The sequence below is a fragment of the Scyliorhinus torazame genome, chromosome 17, assembly GCF_047496885.1.
Source record: "Scyliorhinus torazame isolate Kashiwa2021f chromosome 17, sScyTor2.1, whole genome shotgun sequence".
Lineage (NCBI taxonomy): Eukaryota > Metazoa > Chordata > Chondrichthyes > Carcharhiniformes > Scyliorhinidae > Scyliorhinus > Scyliorhinus torazame.
The window spans coordinates 71744669-71767962 of NC_092723.1; the positions used below are offsets into that span (position 1 = coordinate 71744669).

The following is a 23294-nucleotide window of genomic DNA, read 5'->3' on the forward strand; positions in this document are numbered from 1 at the left end:
GGAGAAATGCAAACTACTCTCATCTTCAGTAGGAGGGTTTTCAACTTTTTTGTTCAATCATTTGAAAGTAGGAACTACTGTACTGTAAACATTTGTACAATCACATGTTCCTCGCACAAGTTTAAATACAGTTGTGTCCACTAATCTTTTTCCTCTCTTCCTTTTCCCTTCTGCCTCCTCAACTCCTGATGATGCTGACTGACGTTGGGGTGCAGTTCGACAGGCACTTGGAGCCTTCCGGTACCTCACCCAGTGGCCATTTGCCACGTGTGAATGTGAGTGACAGTTGGCTATTTAATCATGGAGGATAGCACTGTTAAACCTAATGTGCAGTCCAGCATGGAATATTGATAAACTGTCAGATGTAGGAACCTTTGCCTAATTCTTCTCTTCACCTCTGTAGCCCAGGCCAGTGAAGCCAATATTCACATAACCTGCTGCCAGCAAAGCAAACCCCGACTAACTTGATGGAGACCAAATAAAAGCCTGGATGTGACCTTACTGTTTGCTCTCTGTGGCGTATAATGGGCTAAGAGATGCTTAACAGAATGCCGAGTCACCCAGAGAAGTTAGTGGGACTTTTCAGAATACCACTGTGACTTCAAGAACTCGGGGCCTGCAATGGGAATTGTTTCGTGAGGACAATAAGATATTAATCCAAGATATTGCTGAATGTGAGGGGAAAAAGTACCATTATTACCTTTTCAGAAGTAATGCTATTCCTGTGACTTGTGAAGGTTTGTTTCTGCATGTGGGAAATTGGATGACAGAGCTTGTACTTGTATCTATTTTCTTGAGCTTCAAACTGCTCTACTGTACATTGATTGATTGATGCAATACACGTATGATGATGGTTCTTGAAAGCTCCGTTTAAATCTAGCCTTTGATATTTGTCGTTCCATGAAACCCCTCCTTTGATAGCAGCCACTTCCCATTTAATGTTGCTGTTGACAGAACCGTAGCACTCCAGAACTGTTTCATGTTTCCTGACCTTTTAAGATGAGTTTTTCTCAATTGCAGCATGTATGTGTTTGGTGTGAAATGTGTCCCGTTGATTGATATGCCTCTGATCTTTGCAAAGCATTGAGATCTATGTATTCCTCCCCACTCCACTTATCAACACTTCTTTGACCCTGCTGCTCACAAGTCAATATTTGTATTAGTCACCACTATACAGTAATCAAATTCATAGACACAGTTAAATGAGCCCTGCATGTTTTTTAATGAATTGACACCGAGCTCTTCATCCCTTCTTTGGTATCGATCTAAATTTTTCAAACTTCCTCTGTGAAAACTTAAGCCGAGTATATGGTGGAAGGCTATTACTACTGAAGGACATCGCAGGTACAATCTTGCATTATGATGAAAAATTAGGATGGTTTATAGTTACATGATATCATGAATGTAGTAATTGAGGTGCTTCAGAGAGTCGCAATGCTGATGAGTGGCGAAAGAGAAACAAGGGGCACCAGCCTAGACTGGATCAAAGAAGTGGATTCAGAGGATGCTCTTGAAAGTGGGAGGAAAAGGATTTAGGAAGAGCGATCCAGAGTAGGGAGGTCAAAATTACTAAAGGCTGTACCATGAGTGATGCAGTGGAATGATGAGGAGGTGATCAGGAGTAGGCCATAGTAAGAAGAGCAGGGGCATGCACAGGCATAATTCCCTGCGGCGATTGCAAAGATAGAATGGGCTAAGACCCATCAAGCGCATGACGATTTTAAGTTCATTTCTTGGGGAGTGAAGAGCCCTTCGAGACTGACAAGGACAGTAATGTGAATGGGATGGAGATTAATGGAATAGGATCGAGATGGCAGAGTTCTGGGCAAATTGGATTTATGCGGTTTAGATCACAGGAGGTTAAAGAAAAGAACACTGGGAGGTGAGACTGGAAACTGAGGCTTGGCTGAAAGTTTCTGTGGGGGTGAGTGATGATGCAGAACTATAAACATTTGTGTTGGTGACGGATGCAATATTGGAACTCGGTTCAGCATCAAACAGGACACCAGAGCTCCACACACATATTTTGCCTGAACAAGCAGCTGGGAAAGGGGAATGGGATTGGAAGCCGGGCTGCAGAGTTTTTGACAGGAGCCTTCAACCTTGGAAAGTTGGAGAGGAATCACTGACTCATTCACAACTTGATATCAGATAATGCTTTTTTGTTTTGACTCCTTTCAATGAACGAATACTTAAAGTACCAAGTGCAGTTATCAGTAATTAACCAACTGTGAACTATGACGAGGATGCAGAGATCCTACAGCATAATCTGGACAGGTTGGGCGAGTGGGCAAGTCAATGGCAGATGCAGTATAATTTGGATAAGTGTGAGGTTATTCACTTTAGAAGCAAAAAACAGATTACTACCTGAATGCCTGTAAGTTGGGAGAGGGGAATGTGTAGCGGGACCTGGGTGTCCTTGTGCACCAGTCGCTGAAGGTAAGCATGCAGGTGCAGCAGGCGTTAAAGAAGGCTAATGGTATGTTGGCCTTCATTGCGAGAGGTTTTGAGTACAGGAGCAGGGATGTGTTATTGCAATTATACAGGGCCTTGGTGAGGCCACATCTGGAGTATTGTGTGCAGTTTTGATCTCCTTTTCTGAGGAAGGATGTTCTTGCTCTCGAGGGAGTGCAGCAAAGGTTTAACAGACTGATTCCAGGGATGGCAGGACTGTCACATGAGGAGATATTGACACGCTGGAGTTTAGAAGAATAAGTGGGGATCTCATAGTGACTTATAAAATTTGAACAGGACTAGACAGGATAGATGCAGGGAAGATGTTCCCAATGGTAGGTGTGTCCAGAACCAGGGGTCACAGTCTGAGGATTCGGGGTAAACCATTTCAGACAGAGATGAGGAGACATTTCTTCACCCAAAGAGTGGTGAGCCTGTGGAATTCATTACCACTGGAAGTAGTTGGTACTAAATATTGAATACATTCAAGAGGCGGCTAGATACAGCACTTGGGACAAATGGGATCAGCGGTTGTAGGGAGAAAGCAGAATTAGGCTATTGAGTTAGATGATTGTGATAAATGGCGGAGCTGGCCCGAAGGGCCAAACAGCCTCCTCCTGCTCCTATTTTCTATGTATCTATGTAATAATAATAAAGAGCACCAGGTGAACCAGTCAAATCCAATCCTGTTCAAAAGGTATTACATTTTGAGAGCAAAATGATTTGATCTGCGTTGGCATGGGTTTGTGGAGAGCAGTAAAGCAATGGTGCCTGCCACTGACCTGCAGAAGCTGCCCACAAAGATCTAGCAATTTCTCGGGTATGGATTTCCCCTTTCCTAACATCCGTATGAATCTGAAGCCAAGTCAAGGGGATCACCAGGTGTCTAGTAACAGTGTCGTCAATCACATTTCACAGACCGCAAGCATGAAAATCAAATGCAGTGAATTTTTCTCTTCTAATTAAAAATTTTTAAGGAAAATTAAATGGGACAAACTGAAATGAAAATTTTTAAATAAAACTTTTTTAAAAATAAAATGTGTTTTTCTGAGAGGATGAGGCAATTGGCATTTCTGAACAATGTACACCCATAAATAGCAATTTAGCCTTATTCAATAGGTTTTTTATAGTGAAACTAAGTGTAAAAGTTCAGTTTTTTCAGTTTAAAGTGATGTTTGACTCGAGTCTGGGGGGTGGGGGGTTGGCTACGTCCTCCCAGGATGTGCTGTAGAAGTGTAGAATCACTGACAGCATTTTCTGGATTTCTACATTAATCTGCACGTGTGAACTCCAGATATTGCTGTCAGTTTCAGGGAAGTAATGATGGCGTCATTACCACCTCAAAACCTTGGTCATTGTGTAAGTGACACAGGTGAAACTGTGCTGGTGCTGGACACCATGCCATCCTGGTACATGTACAGGTAACAATGACTTAAAATCTGGCTTTGAGCCTCTGGATAGTACTTTTTTTTTTTAACAAACAATTTTATTGAGGTTTTTTTTGGCATTGTAAACAGTTTCAGCTAACAGAAATGTGCAAACATCAATATAAAACCACTACTTCAATCAAACCATACTGCACATGCCTGCTCCTCTACCCGAGATACTACCCGCCTATTTATCCCTCCTACTCTACCGTAATCTCCCCCTCTTTCTCCCCCCCCCCCCCCCCCCCTCCCCGCTGACGTTCACTCTCCCGCGAAGAAGTCGATGAATGGTTGCCACCTTCGGGCGAACCCCAGTACAGATCCCCTCAAGGCAAACTTAATTTTTTTCCATACCCAGAAAACTTGACATGTCCAAAAGCCATAGTTCGGTCTTCGGGGGTTTGGTGTCCCTCCATGCCAGCAGTAACTGCCGCCGGGCTATTAGCGAAGCAAAGGCCAGAACATCTGCCTCTTTCTCCCCCTGGACTCCTGGGTCTTCCAAAACCCCGAAAATTGCCACCTCTGGATTCATCACCACCCTTGTTTTCAGCACCCGGGACATAACCCCCGCAAATCCCTCCCAGTACCCCCTAAGCTTAGGACATGCCCAAAACATGTGAACATGATTCGCTGGTCCTCCCGCGCATCTAGCGCACTTGTCCTCTACCCCAAAGAATTTGCTCATCCGAGCTACCGTGATGTGGGCCCGGTGAACGACCTTAAATTGAATCAGGTCGAGCCTGGCACATGTTGCGGATGAATTTACCCTACTCCGCTTCCGCCCACAGCCCGTCCTCCATCTCTCCGCAGAGCTCCTCCTCCCATTTGAGTTTCAGTTCCTCCGTCTGGGACTTTTTCCCCCTTCATGAGCACCTTGTAGATATCTGAGACTCTACCCTCTCCTCCTTCTCCTCTAGAGACTATTCTGTCCTGGATCCCTATTGGCGGGAGGCGTGGGAAGGATGGGACCTGTCGGCGTACAAAGTCCCGCATCTGTAAGTACCTAAAGTCATTTCCCCTTACCAACCCAAATGTCTCTTCCAAGCCCCTCAAACTCGCAAAGCTCCCCTCCAGGAACATATCGCCGCCCGCCGCCATGTTCGAAACCCTCCATCCATGTTCCTGGGGGCGAATCAATGGTTATCACATTGGAGCCCAAACAGACGCAACACCCCCACATGCCTCCTCCACTGGCCCCATATCCGCAGGGCTGCCCCCACTACCGGGCTGGTGGAGTACCTGGCCGGCGACAGCGGTAGGGGAGCCGTGACCAGGGCTGCCAAACTGGTGCCCCTGCACGAAACCGCCTCCACTCGCTCCCAGATAGACCCCGTACCCACCATCCACTTCCTTATCATGGCTATGTTACTCTGGATAGTACTTAATAAACATCATTCTGTCCTGCCCATTCCCATTGCAAATCTATTTCTTCTTGCCTCATCTGCAACTTGCTCAAGGTAAAAGAATATTTAACTAGATTGTGGAACTGCAGTAAAGGGGCTGGTTTAGCACAGTGGGCTAAACAGCTGGCTTCGCCCCTCAACCTCCGTCGTTCCAGTGAGATCAACCCGAGTTTATTCAACCGCTAAGCGTCCCCTCAAGTTCTGCGTGCTTATACACCAATGCCCTACAGTAGTCGAATAGTCCCCAGTACTTGCCTAACCCCTTACGGTTTGGAGTTTGGGCATCTTTGAAATGGCCTTCTTCCTTTCTACTGGGACCTTCCTTTCCCCCTGTGTAATCTTAAAATAAAGTTAAAAATCCATAGTCTTTGCTATATAAAAATCCCCAAATCTTAAATTTGATGTGTAGTGAGTTTACAGAGAAAATACTGAAATCTCTACAAATTTGGAACACAGAACAAATTTTTTAAATGTAGGTACATCATGGCTGCCTCTATCAAAGGAGCACATGGACCCAGCCCACACCGAATGCCGAGTCTTCACATTTCAATTTTAGATTCCTTTGTTCTCGCCCTTTTTTTTTTAAGCAGCCAAGACTATGCCGAGTTCAACTACTCATTTACAAATCCCAATTTATACATTTTGATTCTGCTTTTTGTTTACTTCCTGAGAATTGTGTTCGAAATAACTTCCACATTATTAATCATTATTACTGATTTTCTAAAGAACTTTCAAATACTTACCCCGTTTTAAATCTCACTTTAACTACCGTGTATACCTCCTAATTGATGTGAAACTTCGTTTTGCAAAACACAACATTTTAAAAACTAGGAATACCAGAGGAAGTTCACAAATTCTTATTAAACACGCACACTCATTCATCCACTGAGATCTCCACTCAAACAAAAGGAATTCAAAGCATTATACTTTCATTCATCGCAACCAACTGGGCAATAAAACTTTGAATTTGCACAGAAACACAATGTGTTTTTTCCCTTTTCCCTTCTTCAAAACTAAAGTAAATTTAAACAATCCTGAAGCCTCCTCTGTTCCGATACAGTTCTGAATTTTCCAAGTCTCTGGTTCCCCCTAGTGGCCATTCAGCTCCCAACTTTTTTTTCACTCATAAGACATCTCTCCAACAACAAAATCTATCTTAGCCAATTGTAATTGTACGGAATTGAATTGTCTCCAGAACATTCCATCAGCGGTCTTAACTGAATTGTCTCTGTGACATTCCCTCAACCCGTTAAAGACCTTAACCGAATTAAAGTGTAATTTAATATAACCAATGTTTAATTTTCAACCCACGTGCAACTGAATTACGAGGCAATATTACCTCAGTTACCAACTGAATTATTACCCCGTATTCCCTCAGGCACGTTTTAACACTCAGCCTACATCGACTGAAATTAAGTTTTCTAATCTGCCAGACTGACCTTTGATTTCGTCAAACGATCTTACCCAACCATAGGCGAGTGACCAAACCCACTTCGGACTACGAGGCAGGGGAAAACCGACGTGGTCCTTTATAATCCGCTCACACCGTGGGCCCATTTCCCCTCTCTCCATCCAAGGCTTGTTTAATTTTGAGTTTGCGGATAGTCGGGAATTCGCCCTTGAAATCCCACTCCCGACACCAAATGACGATATTGAGTTCTTCCTGCCCTCAGTCTCGTCTCAGTCAAAGGCTGAGTCGGATTTATAAACATTCCTTTGTTTTATTTCAAATAGCTTGCAAGCTAGACTCACTCTGATGACACAGGACCAACACTGTTCCTGAGATCCCCAGAGGAAGTGAGTGCAAACAAAGCACATAACATCTTATACACATGAACATAGAATCAGGTTTCACACACGACCAAATAACGCAAGATGGCAAATGCAAGATTCTCATAGGTCTTTCTCACACATTCCTTGACCTGTCCATATAAGCTGACCCTGGGGCCCCTTTCACCCAGCATCCTCTGCACAAAGTACCAGTCCTAATGGCTACCCGTCCCCCTTCTTCCTCTCTTGAATTCCACTTGCAGGCTGCACATTAAGATTTTACTCCTAACTACCCATCATGCCTTTCTGTTCATTTCCTCAGCAGCGCGGGTTCAATTCCCGTACCGGTCTCCCCAAACAGGCGCTGGAATGTGGCGACAAGGGGCTTTTCACAGTAACTTCATTGAAGCCTACTTGTGACAAGAAGCGATTATTATTAGTAGTAGTAGTTCTCCCAGAAAATCCGTTTGCCTCGTGATTAGATAGACAAAGCAATTGTACATGGAAGAATGCTGTCAATAATGCATGAGCAGTTCTGCTATTAGTACCACCTTAGTATAAGGCTCCCCAGAGCAGCATTGTTCAAGCCATGGGGTCATAATATTTAAATGTAGAACAGTTAAATATAGAAAAAAAAAGGTAATTTAATGGAAGCCTTTAAAAGCGTGAAGGGGTTTGATCAGGTAGACATGGAGAAGATGTCTCCACTTGTGGACAAGTCCAAATCCATTGGACAAAGGGTTTAGCACTTCCTGTCATAAAGGAAGTGTTCTTTTTTTTTTAAATGTAAGCATTATGTTCCAATTAAGGGGCAATTTAGCGTGGCCAATCCACCTACCCTGCAAATCTTTGGGTTGTGGGGGTGAGACCCACACAGACAGGTGCAGAGTGTGAAAACTCCACACGGACAGTGACCCATGGCCGGAATCGAACCTGGGTCCTCGGCGCCCTGAGGCAGCAGGGCTAACCACTGCACCACCGTGCCGCCCATAAAGGAAGTGCTCTAACCATTCCTGTCAAACTAACTGTTGACTTTTGAGACGACCAAAGAAACAAACCTATTTAAATAGTTTGCTGTATCTGGTTCTTTTCATTTTTCTACAAAGTGTTGGTTTCCAAAAATTAATTCATCTTCTGTTAAAATGCCTAAAGGGTAGATATCAGTTGCATCAAATTTTACACTGCAATTAAGATAAAGCCTTGTAACTACAGCATGCTTTCACATAAATAAATTCCAGGACATCCTATCCTGTCGGTTGGCCCACCTGCAAATAATTGGCAATGTTGCAAGTCAGCTAACTGAAGCAGAGGTTGTTCAGCAGTAATTTGTATGCAGGCTTTTACATCATACTGGATTTACTACTGAATACTCAGCCAGAACCGCTGGGTGAGGATACACTTTGTAAATAGAGGTATAACATAATCAAATTCAATGTGTTTGAGATGGACACGTGAGCATCATGAGCAAAGTTTTAAAATTATGGTAAAGTTGACTTGAATGTGACATAAACTGACCATAAAAGAACACCTTGATAATGGGCAAATCTACAGACAAACGGTGTGTAGTGTGTATGCGTGTGTGTCCCTATACGTTATATTATGTGTTTGGCCCATGTAAAGGGCTGAATTTTTCAGTCCACAGATAAAGAATGACACTTGCCACTGATCTCGAAGAAAACTACCCACAAAGATCCAGTGATCCCTGTGGGTGGGTTTCCTCTCTACCAATGTAAGTTTAAATCTGGTGCCAAGTCATGGGGATCTCGAGCAGTGATACCAGCAAGCAGGGTAAGCAGACCATCACGTCAAAGTATTCTAAAAGACAGCAAACCAGGAAGTTGAAAGCACTTGATTATTCATAATTTTTCATTCACATTTTCAGAAAGTGAAATAAATAATGATTGGATTGAGAAGGCAACTTTAAAATATATATATTTAAAGACATGGGTATTTTTAACACTGAGGATTTCGACATTTCTCAGAAAATTAGTTTTTCCGGACCAGTGAGTGTGTTTTTCAAGAATTGTGAACATAGTACACTGTTTAAGAACCCAGTTTCACCTCACTCAACAAGGTGTAACTTCAAGTATTTTGACAGCAAGACAAACAGCATAAAAGTGAAAGCTTTCATCAATTCGCTGATTTCTTCGGCATTGCACTCTGGGGGAGCCAATTCTGTGCATATGCTGATTCTCAAGTTTCTGTCAGTTTTAATTGGAATGCTGAATGCAATTTCTGACAGTTTCACCATTATTATATAATTATTATGCCAGTTTCACCGGCATAAATTCCAGGTTTATGTTTGTATGTATATTTAATGTATGTGTGTACATTGGGGGAATCATACATGATAACACTCCGATACATTCTATGTTCATGCCAAATTAGCATTGTATACAAGGTCAATTAGTACATTTGTGCCAATGCAGGGAAACCTGTATTTAAGCCAATATATTTTAATGGTTGAATTCCTGCGATATTCTTAACAGATTTTTAGATGTCTGTTTTTAGCTGACCTTTCAATATAAAATGCTCAGCATCTGTAAAAATGCCTTTTAGATATATAAGTATTCACACAGGGGCAGCACGGTGGTGCAGTGGTTAGCACTGCTGCCTCACTGCGCCGAAGACCCGCGTTCAATCCTGGCCCCGGGTCACTGTCCATGTGGATTTTCTGTGTCTGCGTGGGTCTCAACCCCACAACCCAAAAGATATGCAGCGTAGGTGGATTGGCCATGCTAAATTGCCCCTTAATTGGAAAATGTTTTTAAAAATAAAATACTTCCTGATTGCGTTGGCGTAAGGCTTACTTTTTAAAAATATACAAGTATTTACAGAAAAAGCATCCAATAACTTGCATCAGGTTGCTCCCGTCACCATCAATGACTATGACTTCTTCACTCGGTTGGGTAGGTTGCAATGCAAGTTTAGCCAGGCAAATTCTACAATTGAGAAGTTTGTACAGTTCAAATGAACTCTGCTAACATCTTGCATGCTACCATTACTCTGTTTCTGAAATAGTTGTGGGACACAGGAAAAATGTAATTTGAAATTTCATTAATATAGAATATTAGTAAAAGGCTTCTTTTGACTATGTCACATCAGGAATACAAGTCAGAGCTAGGCCGTTGGCCAAAGAGTTTTCCTTTTTCTCCCATGTTCATAAGGTATACTCCCGGATAGATTTCTTTGTTTTGAGTAGGGCACTGATTTCGAGGGTGGCAGGAACGGAGTACTCGGCCATAGCCGTTTCAGACCATGCCCCGCACTGGGTGGATCTGGAACTAGGAGAGGAGAGGGAACAGCGCCCACTCTGGCGACTGGATGTGGGACTATTGGCGGATGAGGGAGTCTGTGGAAGGGTGCGGGGATGTATTGAGAGGTACCTGGAGGCCAATGATGATGGTGAGGTCCAGGTGGGGGTAGTATGGGAAGCGCGAAAGGCGGTGGTTAGGGGAGAGTTGATCTCCATTAGGGTTTACAAGGAGAAAAAAGAGGGCAAAGAAAAGGAGAGATTAGTGGGGGAGATTTTGAGTGTGGATAAAAGATATGCGGAGGCCCCGGACAAAGGACTATATAGGGAGGGGCGAAGACTTCAGACGGAGTTTGACCTGCTGACCACAGGGAAGGCAGAGGCACAGTGGAGGAAGGCACAAGGGATGAGATACGAATATGGGGAAAAGGCGAGCCGGCTGCTGGCCCACCAGCTTCGTAAGCGGATAGCGGCGAGGGAAATAGGGGGAGTTAGGGATGAAACGGGAACTACGGTGCGGAGTGCAGGGAAGGTAAATGAGGTGTATAAGACCTTTTATGAGAGGCTATATAGGTCCCAACCCCCCGAGGGAAAAGAGGGGATGCAACAGTTTTTGGACCAACTAAGGTTCCCGAAGGTGGAGGAGCAGGAGGTGGCAGTCTGGGGGCGCCAATCGGGGTGGACGAGGTGACTAAAGGGCTGGGGAACATGCAGGCAGGGAAGGCCCCGGGACCAGACAGGTTCCCGGTGGAATTTTATAGGAAGTATGTGGACTTGTTGGCCCCGCTGTTGGCAAGAACCTTTAACGAGGCCAGAGAAGGGGGACTCTACCCCCGACAATGTCGGAGGCGACGATATCATTAATCCTGAAGCGAGATAAAGATCCGCTGCAATGCGGGTCATATAGGCCTATCTCGCTCCTGAATGTAGATGCCAAGTTGCTGGCAAAGGTGCTGGCGATGAGGATCGAGGATTGTGTCCTGGGGGTGGTGCATGGGGAGACAATTGAATGTTAACGTGCGACGAGATAGTGGCAGCGATGGATGCAGAGAAGGCATTTGATAGGGTAGAGTGGGAGTATTTATGGGAGGTGCTGAGGAGGTTTGGGTTCGGAGAGGGGTTTGTCAGTTGGGTTAAACTCCTCTATGGGGCCCCAGTGGCAAGTGTAGTCACAAATCGGCAGAGATCGGAGTATTTTCGATTACATAGGGGAACAAGGCAGGGGTGCCCTCTGTCCCCATTACTGTTCGCGCTGGCAATTGAACCACTGGCCAGAGAAGGAGGACTCTAGGAAATGGAGGGGGGTGGTTAGAGGGGGAGAGGAACACTGAGTGTCACCCTACGCAGATGACCTACTGCTGTATGTGGCGGATCCTGTGGAGGGGATGACCGAGGTTATGCAGATATTGAGGGAGTTTGGAGATTTTTCGGGATATAGGCTTAATATGGGGAAGAGTGAGCTTTTCGTAGTACACCCTGGGGATCAGGGAAGAGGGATCGACGGCCTGCCGTTAAGGAGAGCGGAAAGGAGCTTCCGATATCTGGGGATTCAGGTAGCCAGGAGCTGGGGAACTTTACACAAACTCAATCTGACGCGGCTGGTGGAGCAAATGGAGTAGGATTTCAAGAGGTGAGATATGCTGCCGCTCTCACTGGCGGGCAGAGTGCAGGCGATCAAGATGATGGTCCTCCCAAGGTTTCTTTTTGAGTTTCAATGTCTCCCCATTTTGATCACTCAGGCCTTTTTTAAGAAAATAGACAGGAGTGTTATGAGTTTCGTGTGGGCAGGGAAGACCCCGAGGGTAAGGAGGGGGTTCTTGCAACGCAGCAGGGACAGAGGGGGACTGGCGTTGCCGAATCTGGACGATTATTACTGGGCCACCAATGTGGCGATGGTTCGCAAGTGGATGAGGGAGGGAGAGGGGGCGGCGTGGAAGAGGCTGGAGATGGCGTCCTGTAAAGGAACGAGCTTAAAGGCGCTGGTGACGGCGCCGCTACCGTTCTCCCCGAAAAGGTACACCACGAACCCAGTGGTGGCAGCAATCTTAAGGATCTGGGGGCAATGGAGGCGACATAGAGGTGTGACGGGTGCCTCGGTGTGGTCCCAGATCAGGAACAACCATAGGTTTGTCCCAGGAAGGATGGACGGAGGGTTCCAGAGCTGACATCCGGCAGAAATTAGGAGATCGAGAGACTTGTTTATTGACGGGACGTATGCGAGCCTGGGAGCGCTGGAGGAAAAGTATGAGTTGCCCCCGGGAATATCTTTAGATACATGCAAGTGAGGGCGTTTACGAGGCAACAGGTGAGGGAATTTCCGCTCCTCCCGACACAGGGGATCCAGGATAGAGTGATTTCGGGGGTATGGGTCGTGGAGGGCAAAGCGTCCGAAATATATCAGGAGATGAGAGATGAGGGGGAGACGCTGGTAGAGGAGCTGAAAGGAAAATGGGAAGAAGAGCTGGGGGAGGAGATTGAGGAGGGTCTGTGGGCTGATGCCCTAAGTAGGGTAAATTCCTCTTCCTCGTGTGCCAGGCTTAGCCTGATACAATTCAAGGTTCTACACAGAGCACACATGACGGGAGCGAGGCTGAGCAGGTTCTTCGGGGTGGAGGACAGGTGCGGGAGGTGCTTGGGAAGCTCGACGAACCACACACACATGTTTTGGTCGTGTCCGGCACTGGATGATTACTGGAGGGGAGTGGCAAGAGTGATTTCAAAGGTGGTGAAGGTCCAGGTCAAGCCAGGTTGGGGGTTAGCTATATTTGGGGTAGCGGAGGAGCCGGGAGTGCAGGAGGCGAAAGAGGCCGATATTCTGGCCTTTGCGTCCCTGGTAGCTCGGCGAAGGATCTTACTCATGTGGAAGGAAGCGAAACCCCCCGGCGTGGTGGTCTGGATAAACGATATGGCAGGGTTCATAAAACTGAACAGATGAAGTTTGCGTTGAGAGGATCGGTTCAGGGGTTCTCCAGGCGGTGGCAACTGTTCCTTGACTATCTCGCGGAACGTTAAGGGAAAATAGATAGCCAGCAGCAGCAGCCCAGAGGGGGAGGGTAACCTGTTTTGTGCTGGTTGGGGTGGAGGGGGAGGGGGGAGCACTATTTTTTGTTACTTTGTTAGTTCACTATTTTATTTAAATAATGTTACCTATTAGTTATTGTGTTATCTTTCATGTTGATTTGTACGGTGGAAAAATTGTGTTTGAAAACTTTAATAAAATATATATATTTTTTAAAAGGAATACAAGTCAGAGGAGGTTCTGATCATCTCTACAGTGTTATATTAAATCACAGCTTGAGTACTGTGGCCCGCTTGAGTTAGCATAACACAAGGGAGGCATTCAAGAGTCTGAGGCAGTATAAAGAGAGCTGCGGACAGGTATAGAACATACAGTGCAGAAGTCCATTCGGCCCATCGAGTCTGCACCGTCCCACTTAAGCCCTCACTTCCACCCTATTCCCGCAGCCCAATAACCCCTCCTAACCTTTTTTTTTAGAAAATATATTGATTCAAATTTTTCAACAAAACACCCCCCCCCCCCCCCCAACAAGAAAAAGAAACAAAAACACAACAAGCAGAAATTATACATTGTATTTCCCCCGAATACAATAACCCCCCCCATATAACAGTAGAAAACACAAATCGGGAAACCGCCCACCTTAACCCAAATGCCGTCCCCTCTCCCTTCATTACCCACTTACGGATCATCGCCACATTGGCTGCCCAATAATAGCCACATAGATTTGGCAGCGCCAGCCCCTGTCCCTGCTACGCTCCAGAAACACCCTCTTCACCCTCGGGGTCTTATTCGCCCACACAAATCCCATGATGCTCCTGCTTACCCGTTTGAAAAAGGCCTTGGAGATCAAAATGGGAAGGCACTGGAACACAAAGAGAAACCTCGGGAGGACTGTCATTTTGATCGACTGCACCCTACCTGCTAGTGAGAGTGGCAGCATATCCCATCTTTTAAAATCCTCCTCCATCTGCTCCACCAACCACGTCAAATTGAGCTTGTGCAAGGCCCCCCAACTCCTCGCTACTTGGATTCCCAGGTACCGAAAGCTCCTTTCCGCCCTCTTCAGCGGTAGCTCGTCTATCCCCCTTCCCTGGTCCCCTGAATGCACCACAAAGAGCTCACTCTTCCCTACGTTGAGTTTATACCCCGAAAAGTCCCCAAACTCCCTCAGGATCCGCATGACCTCCGCCATCCCCTCCACTGGATCTGCAACATACAACAACAGGTCATCGGCATACAACGATACCCGGTGTTCCTCTTCCCCCCACCCCCACCCCCCCGAACCAATCCCCTCCATTTCCTGGACTCCCTCAGTGCCATGGCCAGCGGCTCAATTGCCAGTGCAAACAACAAGGGGGATAAGGGACACCCCTAACTCGTCCCCCGGTACAGCCGAAAGTACTCCGACCTCTGCCGGTTCGTAGCAACACTCGCCACAGGGGCTCTGTATAGCATCCTGACCCAACTGATGAACCGCTCCCCGAACCCAAAACTCCGCAACACTTCCCAAAGATACTCCCACTTCACCCGATCAAAAGCCTTCTCCGCGTCCATAGCTGGCACTACCTCCGCTTCCCCCTCCACCGAGGCATCATAATCACATTGAGGAGCCTCCACATATTAGTATTTAGCTGCCTACCCTTCATAAATCACGTCTGGTCCTCATGAATCGCCCCCGGGACACAGTCCTCAATTCTCATAGCCAGCACCCTCGGCAGCAACTTAGCGCCAACATTGAGGAGCGAGATCGGTCTATACGACCCACATTGCAATGAATCCTTGTCCCGCTTCAAAATCCAAGAAATCAGCACCCTGGACATTGTCGGGGGAAAGGTCCCCTCCTCCCTCGCCTTATTAAAAGTCCTCACTAGCAACGGGCCCAGCAGGTCCACTTATTTCCTGTAAAATTCAACCGGGAACCCATCCGGCCCCGGGGCCTTCCCCGCCTGCATGCTCCCCAATCCTTTAACCAGCTCCTCCAGTCCAATCGGCGCCCCCAAACCAGCCACCTGCTCCTCCTCTGGAACCTCAGCTGATCTAGGAATCGTCGCATCCCCTCCTCCGTCGCTGGGGGCTCAGGCCTGTACGGATCCCCATAGAAGTCCCTAAATACCTTGTTTATTCTCACCGCACTCCACACCGTATTTCCCCCCCCCTAGCCCTAACTCCACCAATCACCCTCGCTGCCTCCCTCTTATGAAGCTGATGTGCCAGCATCCGACTCGCCTTCTCCCCATACTCATACGCCGCCCCTTGCGCTTTCCTCCACTGTGCCTCTGCTTCCACTGTGCTCATCAGGTCGAATTCCGTCTGGAGGGTCCGTCGCTCCCTAAGTAGCCCCTTGGGGGGCCTCCGCATAACTCCTGTCCACCCTTAAAATCTCCCCCACCAACCACTCCCTCTCCCTCCTCTCTCTCTTCTCCCTGTGGGCCCTAATGGAGATTAGCTCTCCCCTGACCACCGCCTTCAACGCCTCCCAGACTACCCCCACCTCCATCTCCCCGTTGTCGTTGGCCTCCCAAGTATCTTTCAATACACGCCCGCACACCCCCTCCTCTGCCAACAGTCCCACATCGAGACGCCACAGCGGGCGCTGGTCCCTCTCCTCCCCCAACTCCAACTTCACCCAATGCGGGGCGTGGTCCGAGATGGCTATGGCCGAATATTCCGTTCCCTCCACTTTCGGGATTAGCGCCCTACTCAAGATGAAAAAATCTATTCGGGAGTAGGCTCTATGGACGTGGGAATAAAAGGATATTTCCCCAGCCAGCAGCCTGGCAAACCTCCATGGATCCATTCCCCCCATCTGGTCCATAAACCCCCTGAGCACCTTGGCCGCAGCCGGCCTCTTACCCGTCCTGGACCTAGAACGGTCCAGTGCTGGGTCTAGCACCGTGTTGAAGTCCTGCCCCCATTATCAAGCTTCCTACCTCCAGACCCGGAATCCGACCCAGCATGCGTTTCATAAATCCGGCATCATCCCAATTCAGGGCATATACGTTCACCAGTATCACCCGCACCCCCTGCAACCTACCACTCAACCATCACATAGCGACCTCCATTATCCACTACAATATTCATTGCCTCGAACGACACCCACTTCCCCACCAGTATTGCAACCCCTCTGTTCTTTGCATCCAGCCCTGAATGAAAGACCTACCCTACGCATCCCTTTCTCAGCCTAACCTGATCTGCCACCCTCAGATGTGTCGCCTGGAGCATAACCACGTTTGCCTTCAATCCCTTTCAGTGCGCGAACACCTGGGCCCTCTTGACCGGCCCGTTCAGGCCCTTCACATTCCAGGTTATCAGCCAGATCAGGGGGCTCCTCCCCCCCCCCACCCTCCCCTGCTGACTAGACATCTCCTTTTCTAGGCCAGCCACGTGCCCGCGCCTCCCGCACCCTCCAGTCCCCCAGGCGGCGGACCCCCACCCCGACTACCTCTCCTGCTTCCAGCTCCCTTTTAGCTAATGCAGCAGCAACCCATTCCCCCCCCCCCCCTTCCCCCCGCTAGATCCTCATCGAGCCATTTTGCTCCCCCCATGACACTCCCGTAAGTCAGCTGACTCCTGCTGACCCCGGCCTCTCCCGCCATTCCATCGACCCCCCAGTGTGAGAATCCCCCCACCCGTTGGCAATCAGTGTGCGCTCCTCTCCAGCACTGCCCCTCCCCCCCGGCCCCACCCCCGTCCTTCCCTCACGCGGGAAAAAGCCCGCGCTTTCCGTCTGAACCGGCCCTGCCCCCTCTGGCACAGCTCCTTTTTTGCGACCTTACCCCAACTCCCCATCCCCGGGCCTCCACCCCCCCCCCCCCCTTTTCCTCCGTGGGGCCCTGCCCCTCAACACCGACACCCACACACTCCCACAGCCCCCACATCAAATCCATTCACCCATCCCCACCCAGAACCAAAACAAAAAGAACATTCCCCAAACGCAGTAAACACCCCCCCCCCCCCCCCCCCACACACACACGACAAACCCTCAGTTTCAGTCCAACTTTTCAGACTGGATAAAGTTCCATGCCTCATCAGGCGTCTCAAAATAGTGGTGCCGATCTTGGAACATGACCCTCAATCGGGCTGGCTGCAGCATCCCGAACTTCACCCCCTTCCGATGGAGAAACCGCCTTAGCCCGGTTAAAACCAGCCCTCTTCTTAGCCACCTCCGCACACCAGTCCTGGTAGATTCGGATTTCCGTGTTCTCCCTCCTGCTGTTCCGTTCTTTTTTGGCCCATCTTAGGACGCACTCTCTGTCCATAAAGCGGTGGAACCTCACCACAACAGCTCTTGGCGGCTCGTTGGCTTTGGGTCTCCTTGCCAGGACCCGATGAGCCCCATCCAGCTCCAGGGGCCTCGGGAAAGCTCCCGCGCCCATCAGCGAATTGAGCATCGTGCTCATATATGCCCCGGCATCGGGCCCCTCCACTTCTTCAGGGAGACCCAGAATCTGAAGATTCTTCCTCCTCGACCTCAAATTTTTCCTGCCACCTCTCGTGCGCCTCCACCTTCACCGCAAGGCCCAAGATCTTGTCCTCGTTCTCCGAGGCTTTTTGCTGCACTTCCCAGATCGCCGCCCCTTGGGCCTTCTGGGTCTCCACAAGCTTCTCAATCGACGCTTTCATTGGCGCCAGCATTCCTGTCTTCAGCTCCGCAAAGCAGCGTTTAAGGAACTCCTGCTGCTCCCGCGCCCACACTGCTTGGTCTCTGCCCGCCGCCATCTTGCTTCTCCTCCCTCGCACTTTCCGCTGCACCAGAATCACTTTCTTAACCGCTCCATTCCTGGTCCAATCCATACAGTGCCGGGAGAACCTTGCTGTCACCTTCCCACACTGGGAGCCGTCGAACAATTGCCGTTGGGGCCCCTCTAAAGAGCCCAAAAGTCCGTTCCTGGCGGGAGCTGCCGAACGTGTGGCATAGCTCAGCATAGCCGCAACCGGAAGTCTCCCCTCACCTTTTTGGTCACTAAGGGCAATTTATCATGGCCAATCCACCTAACCTGCACGTCTTTGGACTGTGGGAGGAAACCGGAGCACCCAGAAGAAACCCACGCAGACATTGGGAGAATGTGCAGACTCCGCACAGACAGTGACCCAGCGGGGAATCGAACCTGGGATTTGTGTTCTGGTGCACGCCCGACATGGCACGATAAGAATCTTATACTAGATTCTTGTGAGCTGTGCAAGCACTCGCTACATGAAAAGGTATGAGCCATTTTACCATATTTTCATGACCTTATCCTCCTCTCCCGCATTCACTAGTATATTTGTTGGTAGATACAGAATTACCAAGTTTAGTGATTAAGCTGAACCAACAGTATTGTTGTTCTCCTGTCTGTTTCTCTATTCTTATGTTGAGGCATTTTAATGCTAGACTAATCATGAAGGTTTGTGGTGTTATTTGTTAAAATCGAAAAACTTCAATAAAACTATATTTTTTTAAATCGGAGAAGTGCAGTGGTAATTCTCTGTGTTATTCATTATTAACAACTAGTGAGACCTGGAGAACAGGGAATCAGTTTCCTTTCTATGGTAACTTCTTTAGAATGCCCAAGGCTGTTCAAATCTTTGCAGCGGAAGCAAATGCAGCAGATAACTTTTTCCCACACCCGTGCCTGAGGAAATGGTACTTGGTGAATGACAAACGTTGTACTCGGGCGTTTTATATTAAGTATTTTGGATCATCCAGTGATTTTAAAGTGCTTGGCTACAGGAGCCTGATAAGACTAGGGTGATATAGACAGTTGTCATAGAAGGACCACCAGCCCAGCAGGAAATGTTGCTAGAAATTCAGGTTTTTGCTTTTCTCTCTGCAAGTTTATCTTATATTGCAGAGTGAATTCAACAACACTGTAATTTGTACAGAATTTACGTGCATACAGCCAAAATAATCAGCTGTATAGAATCATAGAATTTACAGGCCATTCGACCCATCGAGTCTGCACCGGCCCTTGGAAAGAGCACCCACTTAAGCCCACACCTCCACGCTATCCCAGTAACCCCACCCAACCTTTTTGGGCACTAAGAGCAATTTATCTTGGCCAATCCACCTAACCTGACATCTTTGGACTGTGGGAGGAAACCGGAGCACCCGGTGGAAACCCACGCAGACATGGGGAGAACGTGCAGACTCTGCACAGACAGTAACCCAAGCTGGGAATCGAACCTGGGACCCTGGAGCTGTGAAACAACAGTGCTAACCACTCTGCCACCCTTCACTACCTCAAGACATAACAAAAGCACTATACAGTCAGTGGTAGATAGCAGCAGGAAAAATAGTGTTGTTATAATCACCGACCAATCTGTTTTGAGATGTTGGCTAAGTGATAAATATTGGCAGCACCACTGGGACTGCGGCGTTGAGGGCCCGGGTTCGAATCCCGGCCCTGGGTCACTGTCCGTGTGGAGTTTGCACATTCTCCCCATGTCTGCGTAGGTTTCACCCCCACAACCCAAAGATGTGCTGGTTAGGTTGATTGGCCTTGCTAAATTGCCCCTTAATTGGGGAAAATAAATAATTGGGTACTGTTTTTTTTAAAAAAAATTTAAATAAATATCGGCATCACATCAGGGAGGACTTTCTTGCTCTTCAAGATAGTAGCTTAGGATCTTATGCATGCACGTGCTCAAGCATCTGGATTTGAACTCAACTTCCTGACAGAGTGTTATCACAAGCTACAGCTGACAGTAAGTAGTCCAGTTCATTGCTCTGTCCTTCAAGTTAGAACTTTCTTGTTGTTGGAAGAAGCACAGTAAATATTGGGTTCTGTATCAGCTAAGAGGTCAGTATCTCTGCAGACAGTTGTACAGTGCAGTACTTTTTTTTAAAAAATATTTTATTGAAAATTTTTGGTCAACCAACACAGTACATTGTGCATCCTTTACACAATATTATAACAACACAAATAACAATGACCTATTTTATAAACAGAAAATGAATAGGTAATAAATAACAAAAATGAAAACTAACCCTAATTGGCAACTGCCTTATCACAAGTAACACTCTCCAAAAATATAATTTAACAGTCCAATATATAATTATCTGTAGCAACGACCTATACATATTATACAGTATATATTAACAACCCTGAGAGTCCTTCTGGTTCCTCCCTCCCCCCCCCACCGATCCTGGGCTGCTGCTGCTGCCTTCTTTTTTCCATTCCATCTATCTTTCTGCGAGGTATTCGACGAACGGTTGCCACCGCCTGGTGAACCCTTGAGCCGACCCCCTTAGAACGAACTTAATCCGCTCTAGCTTTATAAACCCTGCCATGTCATTTATCCAGGTCTCCATCCCCGGAGGCTTGGCTTCTTTCCACATTAGCAATATCCTGCGCCGGGCTACTAGGGACGCAAAGGCCAAAACATCGGCCTCTCTCGCCTCCTGCACTCCCGGCTCTTGTGCAACCCCAAATATAGCCAACCCCCAGCTTGGTTCGACCCAGACCCCCACTACTTTTGAAAGCACCTTTGTCACCCCCATCCAAAACCCCTGTAGTGCCGGGCATGACCAAAACATATGGGTATGATTCGCTGGGCTTCTCAAGCACCTCGCACACCTATCCTCCACCCCAAAAAATTTACTGAGCCGTGCTCCAGTCATATGCGCCCTGTGTAATACCTTAAACTGAATCAGGCTTAGTCTTGCACACGAGGACAACGAGTTTACCCTGCTTAGGGCATCTGCCCACAGCCCCTCCTCGATCTCCTCCCCCAGCTCTTCTTTCCATTTCCCTTTTAGTTCATCTACCATAGCCTCCCCTTCGTCCCTCATTTCCCTATATATATCTGACACCTTACCATCCCCCACCCATGTCTTTGAGATCACTCTGTCCTGCACCTCTTGTGTCGGGAGCTGCAGGAATTCCCTCACCTGTTGCCTCGCAAAAGCCCTCAGTTGCATATACCTGAATGCATTCCCTTGGGGCAACCCATATTTCTCGGTCAGCGCTCCCAGACTCGCGAACTTCCCATCCACAAACAGATCTTTCAGTTGCGTTATTCCTGCTCTTTGCCACATTCCATATCCCCCATCCATTCCCCCCGGGGCAAACCTATGGTTGTTTCTTATCGGGGACCCCCCCAAGGCTCCAGTCTTTCCCCTATGCCGTCTCCACTGTCCCCAAATCTTCAGTGTAGCCACCACCACCGGGCTTGTGGTGTAGTTCCTCGGTGAGAACGGCAATGGGGCTGTCACCATAGCCTGTAGGCTAGTCCCCCTACAGGACGCCCTCTCTAATCTCTTCCACGCCGCTCCCTCCTCCTCTCCCATCCACTTACTCACCATTGAAATATTAGCGGCCTAATAATACTCACTTAGGCTCGGTAGTGCCAGCCCCCCCCTATCCCTGCTACGCTGTAAGAATCCCTTCCTCACTCTCTGGGTCTTCCCGGCCCACACAAAACCCATGATGCTCTTTTCAATCCTTTTTTAAAAAAGCCTTCGTGACCACCACCGGGAGGCACTGAAACACAAAGAGGAATCTCGGGAGGACCACCATCTTAACCGCCTGCACCCTCCCTGCCAGTGACAGGGATACCATATCCCATCTCTTGAAATCCTCCTCCATTTGTTCCACCAACCGCGTTAAATTTAACCTATGCAATGTGCCCCAATTCTTGGCTATCTGGATCCCCAGGTAACGAAAGTCCCTTGTTACCTTCCTCAACGGTAGGTCCTCTATTTCTCTACTCTGCTCCCCTGGATGCACCACAAAAAACTCACTTTTCCCCATGTACAATTTATACCCTGAAAAATCCCCAAACTCCCCAAGTATCCGCATTATTTCTGGCATCCCCTCCGCCGGGTCTGCCACATATAGTAACAAATCATCCGCATACAAAGATACCCGGTGTTCGTCTCCTCCTCTAAGTACTCCCCTCCGCTTCTTGGAACCCCTCAACGCTATCGCCAGGGGCTCAATCGCCAGTGCAAACAATAATGGGGACAGAGGGCATCCCTGCCTTGTCCCTCTATGGAGCCGAAAATATGCAGATCCCCGTCCATTCGTGACCACGCTCGCCATCGGGGCCCTATACAACAGCTGCACCCATCTAACATACCCCTCTCCAAAACCAAATCTCCTCAACATCTCCCACAAATAATCCCACTCCACTCTATCAAATGCTTTCCCAGCATCCATCGCCACTACTATCTCCGTTTCCCCCTCTGGTGGGGGCATCATCATTACCCCTAACAGCCTCCGTATATTCGTGTTCAGCTGTCTCCCCTTCACAAACCCAGTTTGGTCCTCGTGGACCACCCCCGGGACACATTCCTCTATTCTCATTGCCATTACCTTGGCCAGGATCTTGGCATCTACATTTAGGAGGGAAATAGGTCTATAGGACCCGCTGGTCCTTTTCCTTCTTTAAGAGAAGCGATATCGTTGCTTCAGACATAGTCGGGGGCAGTTGTACCCTTTCCTTTGCCTCATTAAAGGTCCTCGTCAATACCGGGGCGAGCAAGTCCACATATTTTCTATAGAATTCGACTGGGAATCCATCCGGTCCCGGGGCCTTTCCCGCCTGCATGCTCCTAATTCCTTTCACCACTTCTTCTACCTCGATCTGTGCTCCCAGTCCCACCCTTTCCTGCTCTTCCACCTTGGGAAATTCCAGCCGATCCAAAAAGCCCATCATTCTCTCCCTCCCATCCGGGGGTTGAGCTTCATATAATTTTTTATAAAATGTCTTGAACACTCCTTTCACTCTCTCCGCTCCCCGCTCCATCTCTCCTTCCTCATCCCTCACTCCCCCTATTTCCCTCGCTGCTCCCCTTTTCCTCAATTGGTGTGCCAGCAACCTGCTCGCCTTCTCCCCATATTCGTACTGTACACCCTGTGCCTTCCTCCATTGTGCCTCTGCAGTGCCCGTAGTCAGCAAGTCAAATTCTACATGTAGCCTTTGCCTTTCCCTGTACAGTCACTCCTCCGGTGCTTCCGCATATTGTCTGTCCACCCTCAAAAGTT

General features: G+C 48.1%; 1 protein-coding gene across 5 annotated transcripts in view; it reads left to right on the top strand.

Annotated features, from left to right (window-relative positions):
• The window catches only part of tmem9 (transmembrane protein 9), a 147033-nt gene that overhangs the window by 107531 nt on the left and 16208 nt on the right, over window positions 1–23294 (top strand). For 2 of the 5 annotated variants that reach the window (XM_072480618.1, XM_072480622.1), the window contains 2 exons: window positions 216–275; window positions 4799–4876. The exons of 1 other annotated variant lie outside the window; for it this stretch is intronic. In XM_072480618.1, the coding sequence (XP_072336719.1) occupies window positions 216–275; window positions 4799–4876 (138 nt within the window). The remainder of the gene's footprint in view (window positions 1–215; window positions 276–4798; window positions 4877–23294) is intronic. 2 more of the 5 variants (XM_072480620.1, XM_072480619.1) reach the window with 2 other exon arrangements.